The following is a 10,034-nucleotide window of genomic DNA, read 5'->3' on the forward strand; positions in this document are numbered from 1 at the left end:
CATCAACGGGAAACAAAAAACCCTTGTTAAAATTGACAACACAGGGACACATTTGGAGCAGATGCAGTGACAACTCTGAAGACTTTTGTGAACACAGATAAGAAAATAGCTAATTTAATAAATCGTAGAATATTCCTTTTACATTGTAGAGCTAAACAACTGATTCCTAAACATATAACGAACAATTTTAAATGTTTTTACTCACTTAAATCAGAGCAGCACCCATATTATGGAGCAATTGATAGGGTGTTGAATAGGTTCAGAAAAACTATTCTTAGTTTGGAAATTAAGATTACCATTTGGAAACTTGATATGTTACAACGTAGTAGAGCTGACCTTATTGTGAGGGCCAGATGTATGTTGCCCAATGATGTTTTTGACAATTTCATTGAAAGATCAAATAATAATTTCAACAAGCTTTTCAAAGCTATTAGACAGAACAATAGAAGGAAATTAAAATATTTATCTGCTGACACATCCAGTTTAAAATTGGATACGCATAATAAGTTCTTACTAAATTATACTACCTTAGACTTACCCGAGCCGGTTAGACTAATTTTGAGTGCAGGTCCACAATTCAGTATACCTTTTAAATCAGTAAAACCTCCCATAGCGCCGTTCATAAAAGATCTTGAATTCTGTCTAAACAATCAACCGACATTGACAGTCAGAGATAAAGATATCATTAGGGCTAGATCAGTAAATGTAATAAACAATTTTTATGCTGGTCTGTCGCGATTTAACAGGTTGAGTCCGTTGGAGTGTAGTTTCTTCTTTACTAGAAAGTTCTTGCGGGACCATCCTGAGATCTTGGTTACACGCTCTGATAAGGGCAATTCCACAGTTATAACGTATAAAACTGAATATGTACAACACATGAAAGCGATGCTGGAGGATTCTACTACATACGCCATTTTGCCCTCTGATCCCACTCAAAAATATCAGAAATCTGCCAATAACTTAATACAGGAATTATTGGACACAGAGATAATTGAACCCGGTTATGCCAGAAAACTCAAAAGGCATAATTCAGTGATTCCTAAAATGTATGGACTACGTAAAACTCATAAACCGAATGTTTGTTATAGACCTGTTGTGAGTTGTGTTGATTCGCCCATTTATAACTTAGCTTGTTTTGTGCATGACACTTTGGCTCCTCTCGCTTCAACTTTTACGTATAATATTAAGAACTCACTGGAGTTCGTACAGTTTGCTAGAACAGTCTCGTTGCCACCTGATTACATGTTGGTTTCACTCGACATTGTGTCATTGTTTACAAATGTTCCCAAACAGTTAGTTCAGGATATAATTAAAAAGAACTGGTCTGTTATTTCAGCATACACGGAGATACCCTTTAGGCTGTTTAATAACATTATTGTCCACATTTTTGAGACTAGTTACTTCACCTTCGATGGCATAATATATAAACAACTTGATGGGACAGCCATGGGTAATCCTGCCAGTCCGATTTTGGCTAATTTGGTTGTGAATGAGGTGATTTTTGTTGTGCTGAATACTTTGAGTTTTAGGGTGGAATTTTTGAAGCTATATGTCGACGATACTATTGCGGCTATTCCAAAAAACGCAACGAGCGAGCTATTGGATAAATTTAATGGTTTTCACCATAAGTTGAAATTCACCATGGAATTGGAAGTGGATCAAAAGATCAATTTTTTGGACTTGACAGTGATGAGAAATTCTAATGGTTCGATTTGCACCAACTGGTATACAAAACCAACTGCTTCCGGTAGAATATTGAATTATTTTTCGGAACATTCCACAGTGCAGAAGGTGGGCATTATCAAAAACCTTATGTTTCGGGCTTACTCTCTTTCTGATGTTGACTTTCATAGAATAAATGAGGTGGTGATCAAAAAATTGTTGAGGGACAACAACTATCCAATTAATTGGGTCAATAGGATAATGAATAACTATCGACATAGGTTGAATAATAGAACTCCAACAATATCAAGAGGAGAACAAACGGCGAAATCTAGTCATATTGCACTTCCTTACGTTAGAGGTTTGTCTGAGAATATTTGTAGGATTCTTCGAGATAAGATCCCGGAGGTCTCGTGTGCTTTCTATCCGGTCAGGAAGGTGGGTGAGATCTTTTCGAAAATTAAAGATTCGACTCCCAACATGTATAGATCCAACGTAGTATATAGGATTGAATGTGGCGGATGTGACAAGTGTTACATTGGAATGACTAAACAATACTTGAAAAACCGTTTATACCAACATGAATATGACTGTAGATTGAGCAACAAATATAAGAATGACAAAACAGCGTTGGCGGATCACCATTTTCAAACGGGGCATTTATTTGGATTCGAAGACGTGAAAGTTGTAGACTTTGAGAGAAATTATTTCAAGCGATGTGTCTCTGAGATGATTAACATATACATGAACAACACCGTAAATTTGAGAACAGATATTCAAAACCTGAGTGCAATATATGCTAACGTGTTGGAAAATTATGGCTGAGTATGGTTGTCATAGGTATGCGGAAACTATGTTCGGAAACTCAGTCAATGAGGGGAAAATTGTTGAATACACTCTATCCACCTAATCAGTTGGTATTTCGTGTTGCCTAGTTCCAGGTGGAGGAGTTATTTTGGACTATTCTGCATGTGTTATCTTTCACTTCTTCATTTCGTTTTTGCCTGTATTGGAGTCTACGTTGTTCAAGGAACGCATTTACCTGAAAACTTCATTTTAATTCTTGTCATTCCAAAAACTATTCGACATAGCAGTTTTGTTACAAGAGTGAACTGGCGAGTGTGAGTTTTCTTTCTGGGTTGTGCAATGCTCAAGAGGTGCCTTTGAATGCCTGCATGGACCTAATCGAGATCAGGGTGGGTCTAGCATGAAATTTAATGAGGAAATTTATAAAACCCAATAAATAGGTGAGTCTCATACTTATCTATGAAATCTAAGATCAATGACTATTTTTAATTAATAAATATACATGTATTCTTTTATTGTTTCGACTTCTTGGGCGACTGTCATCTGGCTTAGTGAGGTTTTTATTCCTTATATAGCTATATCGTGTTTTTATTTTTTACAAAAAACTTTATATACTGATGATTTACTCAACCTGTTTTGTCGTTTGTTCTGTTCCTCTAATGAGATATCACTTAATATTATATTTTTGTGTATTTTTGTAGCCCTGATGAAGAATCAATAAAGATTCGAAACGTTGGCAATTTTAACAAGGGTTTTTTGTTTCCCGTTGATGTTTCACCAGTCCTCAAGCTGAGATTACCCATTGTTGACTTATACTTTAGTTTCAATAGCAGCTATTCGACTGAGTTAATTCTATGAAATATATATTAAAATATTTTTAAGGAAAACCTTTTTCCTCGAAGGAAGTTCATAAAGAGGACAAATTGTGTTGAACTTTTGTAAGCCTTTTTTTCTACACATGACAGTGGCAAATTATCCTTGCATATCATATATATTAATGCCTGTGTAATTCCACTATGTTTCTGTCCGCCTTTTAAAATAAAAAATTGAGATTTAGAATACAATTGATACATAATGAGGAAAAAAGGATGAAAGCTATGAAATCAATCATATGTTTTGCTATAATTCAAGCAAAAAATTACCTGCAAAGCTTGAATTCCTCTCTAAGCAACTCATTAGAGTAGGTTGTCTCCTCTTTTTTGTCGCTGGCATGCAAAATTCAGGATCAGAAGATTCTGCAGATTAAAACTACAATAACCTTCAGGTGAGCTACGCTTTCTTTTCAATTGGTTGTGCAACCATACTATTTTGAAGCTCTGAATGTTTTAGTATGGCGTCTTGACACTGGTTTAGGGAAGGCAATTTGCCTGTCCTAAGTGTCGACTTGAAAAGTCTGTAGACCACTGATTTTTCATCAGGAGTCCATGATCTTCTTTTGATAGTTCCCATTAGGGAAGCTGAAAATAAAGAGAAATTCAAAATCAAATTTTTAATACTGCGTGTCCAATACTCGAAGTACACTTACTTGAACGCCTAGAGACACCGATATTTGTTGATGATTCAACAAATATCGGTATGCTCCTCGGGCTCAACTATTTTTTTCCCTAAAGAACTGTGGTAGTACATTTGATTTCAAAATCGGGAATATCATTCCAACAAGTTTATACGTAACTTGTAAAAGTTTAGGTGAGAATAACTATCGTAGTTATTGCCAAATATATAATTGAAGTTGAACAATTGAAAAACTGTTTATTCGAGAAAATACCTTTTCTTCAAAGGTTTTTGCGATAAAGTCTACTAACGCCCACATATTGAACACTTACAGCGCTGCAGTACTATGTCTTTGAAAATTTGTATTGAGGATTCACAGTAATTATTTGTGTTATTGCCTCTTCTTATGACATCGGAACGATAGGCTGAACACCACTCTTCGCGTCTTCCCCACAAATTTATTCTTCTTTACTTCATCCTTATTCAATAATTTGAGACATACATATTCTGCTTCTTGAATAAAACTGGCATACAGCACTGTTTGGAAATTCTTCATAACTTGTTGTCGTTCTTCTTTAATAACGTCATGTTCAGATTGCCATTACAATTGTACACGGAATCGGGAATACGCTTCTCTTCCTATTGTAACCAATTTCATTGAAAAGCAAGCGTTTGTTCGCTAGAATTCGTCTGCTTCAGAACTCATTTTTATATAGCGTAAATATTAGTGCACTCCACCATTTTCTGCAGTAGGTCATCAGGAAAATATTTGAAAAAAAATTGGTAGCGGCTCTCGAGCTCATCTACCCATCGGTATTCGTTCGTGTACCTGTTCTTCCTGGTCATCATTTTCTATCCCAAGATCGCCACGAATAGATTCAGGTTCGATATTATTTTCCAAATCATCCATAAGGGGCCCTTCACAAATAGAAGTGTAATCCTTCGAAAAACAGACATTACAAATGGAACATTACCTACTACTTCACCCGACTGCTCTTCAACTTCATCATCTGAATCATCCGACAGATCCTCGAGGTCAGATAAATGGCTAGCCATATCCAACAGCTCTTCTTCAGTAAGCGGTCGTCTTCGGTTAATCCGAAACATAGCGGACTTCTAAAACTGAAAATATTATCGAATATGCAATATAATATTTCTTCAATGAAAATTTTATTTTTCAACCTGTCTCAGTTGATCCCCCTATAATAGCAATATAAATAACAGAAAATATTTGACAGCTATATCGAGAACTGAAACAACAAAACTTCCTGAACATCTAACGCCGGTATTTACTTGATCAGTATTTGCATATAATAATTCCCAAACTGCACGATGTCCCCAAATGAGGACGCTTAGAAATTCTGGGGAAACTCTCTTACCTTTTGGTCCAGTTATAATTTCTCATTTTCTCACTGAATAATGCACTTTTCCCACCATAGAAAAAAATTATTAAATAGATCGATGAATCCCATGATCAATGAAACCGAAATCAATAGGTCCAGGTCACGCCCCACTGGAACACGCAAATGAAGTGCGTGTACTGGTTGAACCACTCGCAATTATATGACGCTATGTGCAACAAATACAAACTACATATGTACCCATTTAAGGACAATGTTGGTAAAGCGTACTTTATAACGAGATTCGTGAAAATTCGTGAAATGAGGACGCAGTGACCAAAAGGGTTACAACAAAAATTTATTTATTTTCACGAAGTTTTTCATTTTTCCTAGTATAAAGTTGTGAACTGTTCATAAATTCGTCAATTGAACAATTCAGATGGCGAGAAAAAGCAATGCCAATTCTCATGAATTCATTTATATACATCTTCTTGACAAATATTGCCTAGAGGTTACTAAATATCTCAACGATAATAAGTAATTCGTTATATAGGTGCTGATGAAACAGTAGTCGATAAAATTTAGTATAATATGATTGAAATTTATTGGATTTGCAAAAAAGATTTCGAGCAGCTTTTCATTGGTCCTGCCTTATCAGTGCTATTCTCCACCATTTCTTTTAATCTAAAAAAATCTGCTAAATAATTCAATTTTTGCATAGAGAACAATACTCTCTGTGAAGTAATAGATTCATCATTTAAATTGTCCAACAGGCCTTCTTCGATCATTTCTTCTGATACATCTTCATCAGATATACATATATTATGAAGGACACAACAAGAAAAAATCGTAGCTGGTATCAAGTCTGTCCTGTTCATGTCCTGGTATTTCAACCGTCTGAACCTTCCCTTCAATTAGGCAAAACTCATTTCAATACATTGCCTAACACGACTCGGTTGTGTGTTGAAATTAATTTGTACTTGCAATGAATTCCCTCTATTAATATAGGGACTGATGCGCCATTGCTTCACAGGATATGCTTTATCTGCAATAATAAGTTCATTATTAGGAAAGTATCGGAGGGGATTCCCAATTATATTTTTATATATATCTGAATTTTTGAATATCCGGAGTCATTCACAGAAGCTGGGTATCCAGCAGAACACCACCAAGTGTGTTACGACACAACTTGAATGGCAAGCATCCAAAATTATATGAATCCTTTCATTTGTAATTGGATGCGTAAAATATGGCCTTATATTTGACCAGCTCAAGTTGGCCCCCAAAACTGAACATATTGACATATTTGTTGCCGCTTCATCAAAAGTGAGGCACTTGATTATTATGCCTGTACTATTCATTTGTATCAGACACCCATTCACTAAATTTGCTTTTTCCTCTGCTGTAAAAGTATCTAAGAAATTATGCTATAGGAACCTTCCATTTCGCATTTAATCCTACTAGCATGAACACAAAGGCATTTTTTGCCCTGGGTATACCATCACTGTCATGAATTCCTGTCCCAAAATCAATATATACAACATGTCTGGAGCCAGTCCATTCCACATGTTCTCTGATGGACATTTCATTCATCACCAATCCAGCAATTAAATTCTTGCCCCTTGCCTTTTGTACTTCCACTTTTATTTTGACTGCTCTGATTGCCTCTGATGTATAACCAGGCGATCCATCTTTTGAGCTGCACCATTTCAATAGGGTACGAGGGGGGCTTACAAAGTTGTATGCAGAAGAAGAATAGAAATTGAGAGTCAGAGCAAAACGATTTCCTGTTTTCCAGCTCCAAGTGGAAGTATAACATTACACAACTGACACGCTATTGATATAGCCCTTCAATAAGGCAAAACTCCTCTTAATACATTGCCTAACACGACTCAGTTGTGTGTTGAAATTAATTTGCACTTGCAATAAATTCCTTCTATTGATATAGGGACTGATGCGCCATTGCTTCACAAGATATGCTTTATCTCCAATAATATCATTATTAGCGAAGTATTGGAGGGGATTGACAATTATATTTTTATATATATCTGGATTTTTGAATATCCGGAATCATTCACAGAAGCTGGATATCCAGCAAAACAATCTGAATTTCAGAGTGTGATCACAGATTGCTTGGAGAGTTATGGAAATAATTTTTTTGCGGCAAACATACACTTTTGGGCGTCTTTTGGGGGCTTCTACTGGTATATAACTACCATCTATTATACCCAGGCATGAATCCAGCCCAGTTCTTGAAAAACATCCTTTCACTTCAGCAGCATAAGTTCCTGATGGCCATTTAATTATGGTTGGTGCTTTAATGTTGAGCACATGAATCACAAATTACTGAAAATGCATTTATTTCTCTTAGTACCTCATCAACCACTTGATTCAAAGAGTGAGCCATACAGGGAATCCTACGATCTTCTCCTAAAAATAATCGCACAGCTGATGCTCTATTTGCGCCGCCATCAGTGGTAATATTATAGATAGAGACAATTTTATTATTGTCTATTTTGAAATCTTCACAAATCTCTTTTCAACATATTTTTATATATATCTGGATTTTCGAATATCCGGAATCATTCACAGAAGCTGGATATCCAGCCAAACAATCTGAACTTCAGAGTGTGATCACAGATTGCTTGGAGAGTTATGGAAAGAATTTTTTTGCGGCAAACATACACTTTTGGGCGTCTTTTGGGGGCTTCTACTGGTATGTAACTACCATCTATCATACCCAGGCATGAATCCAGCATAAGTTCCTGATGGCCATTTAATTATGGTGGTGCTATAATGTTAAGCACATGAATCACAGTTGAATAGAGTGGACTTCGCTAAATCATATCTCCCATCAACCTAGAAAATGTTTTTCTGTTAATAATATAAACTAGTATACTAGTATACTAACTAATGTATACTTTTGCTTGTTATTGCTTACCTAAATGAATCACGTGTAGCTGAAAGCCAAATGACGCTTAATAATTTTTTTTTGGTTCAACCTGCCATCTGAGTAAATGTTCTTTAAGCTTTGACACAGCTCCTAATAATTTTTCGAAAGTATTTATAGTCACCCGGAAATGCATCCTGAATTGTTCTGCTGTGAAATTTGGAATAGTGTGAAACAAATAATTTTCAATTCCAAAGCATGCACAAAGCTGGCCCATATTTTCAACAACGAAAGACTTCGGAAAGTTCGAATTTCTAAAGTCTTCCATGAACGACAACATTTATTTACAATATTTATTACAAACTTGTGAATCCTACACTAATGTTTTAGATACACGCCCTGAAGCTCCATTGGTGGAAATCTCTGCATCAAGCTCTTGAAGTTGAGTTGAGTTCCCATCAATTTCTGGTAGTATAAGAACATTACATTATCAATGTTCAAAGTTGAATATACCTCGAATTCTTCGTGCAGTCTATTAATTTTTTCCCTATTAATGAGAGGTAAAATAGGTAGCCAAATTTTTTCATCATCAGTCCTCAGTTGACCATTCCAGGAAACGTGGTTTTTTACTGGAACTTGTACATTATTTTGTTCGCTTTCTTGTTCCGTTGCGGCAGCAAATTGATTGTCCTCTATAGGTTTTGGAACTAATTGTAAAATTCGACTAGCGCGTGAGCTCATTATGAAGAGAATTCATAACTATATAATCGTCCGGGAAAAACAATCACAATTCCGAGACACCTACGAATTTGTCCGTGGAAAAAAGTAACAAAACGAAATCACCTGCACTCAGTCTGAAAGCGTGGACAGTACTGAGTTGTTCCTTCCTTCCCTGGACTATTAGCATTTTCCCCAACCATAGAATAAAGAAACAGCGCTTTGTATGTGGCGAAGGGGCCAACTAGAAAAGGGTTACTTCCTGAGCTCTATTTACGAGAATCGTACATGTTTGTCTACAAGATCACCAATAATCTCTTGAAGAACGGCCTAACAGTGGAGAGCAACATCATCCATCAATATAATACAAGAAATAGAGACAGATTCAAGCTGGATAAAAACACAAAAACAAACTATGGTAGAAGAAGACCTAGCTATGCCGCTGTAGAACTTTATAACAAATTGCCCCTTGCCATCAGATCTTCCAAATCGCTGGGGACATTTCGAACTGGTATACGAGAACATTTAGTTTTGTGATTTTATTGTTAATATTCAATATTTCTAACTTGTAATAAGGAATTTATGTAGCAAATGAATTTATACCTTGTTAATATTTCTGTGAGAACAACTGTATATTGATTAACAGAATAAACTTCATTATTATTATTATTGTGTAGAAGGATAAAAAAAATAAACGTTATACATAAATATTGTTTTCATTTAATATATATACATAAAATTCTATACATTCTATACATAAATATTGTTTTTATTTAATATATACATAAAATTCTAATATATACCTCAATTTATTAAGTGAGGTAAATATTTTTCCATATAAAATTTTTTTAACACGTCGATATTTTCACCCCAAGCATCACATTTTTCTATAACTATTACCTCCATTTTCATGGGGGTCCAAACCATTAAGTAAGATAGCTTTCTGTTGGTTACATGTAATTGGCCTTGTATTTGGTGTCAATATGGATGATTACGATTGACTTTCGTCATACCGTTCTCATTTTTATAAATAATGTAATCTTGCCTATTTGTAAGAATTTCCTCCAGATCTCCTTCCCTAAAACTATAGGGGCATTTGATTTCGATCAGTGCATCGTCCCCTATCA

The 10,034-nt window shown here is 35.4% G+C and overlaps 2 protein-coding genes across 2 annotated transcripts in view; both read left to right on the forward strand.

Annotated features, from left to right (window-relative positions):
• LOC123314577 overlaps window positions 1-9,615 on the forward strand; it is a 66,380-nt gene extending 56,765 nt beyond the window's left edge. Inside the window, exon 4 of the mRNA XM_044899939.1 lies at window positions 8,581-9,615. Within this exon, the coding sequence (XP_044755874.1) occupies window positions 8,581-8,630 (50 nt within the window). The 3' untranslated portion in view covers window positions 8,631-9,615. The remainder of the gene's footprint in view (window positions 1-8,580) is intronic.
• On the forward strand, window positions 48-3,287 carry LOC123314576. Its single transcript, XM_044899936.1, has 2 exons — window positions 48-2,909; window positions 3,171-3,287. Exon 1 carries the CDS (start codon window positions 313-315, stop codon window positions 2,485-2,487), a length of 2,175 nt encoding a protein of 724 aa, XP_044755871.1. The 5' UTR covers window positions 48-312; the 3' UTR covers window positions 2,488-2,909; window positions 3,171-3,287.
• Window positions 9,616-10,034: the final 419 nt, after the last annotated feature.

Source organism: Coccinella septempunctata, chromosome 5 (genome assembly GCF_907165205.1).
Source record: "Coccinella septempunctata chromosome 5, icCocSept1.1, whole genome shotgun sequence".
In the NCBI taxonomy this organism is placed as follows: Eukaryota; Metazoa; Arthropoda; class Insecta; order Coleoptera; family Coccinellidae; genus Coccinella; species Coccinella septempunctata.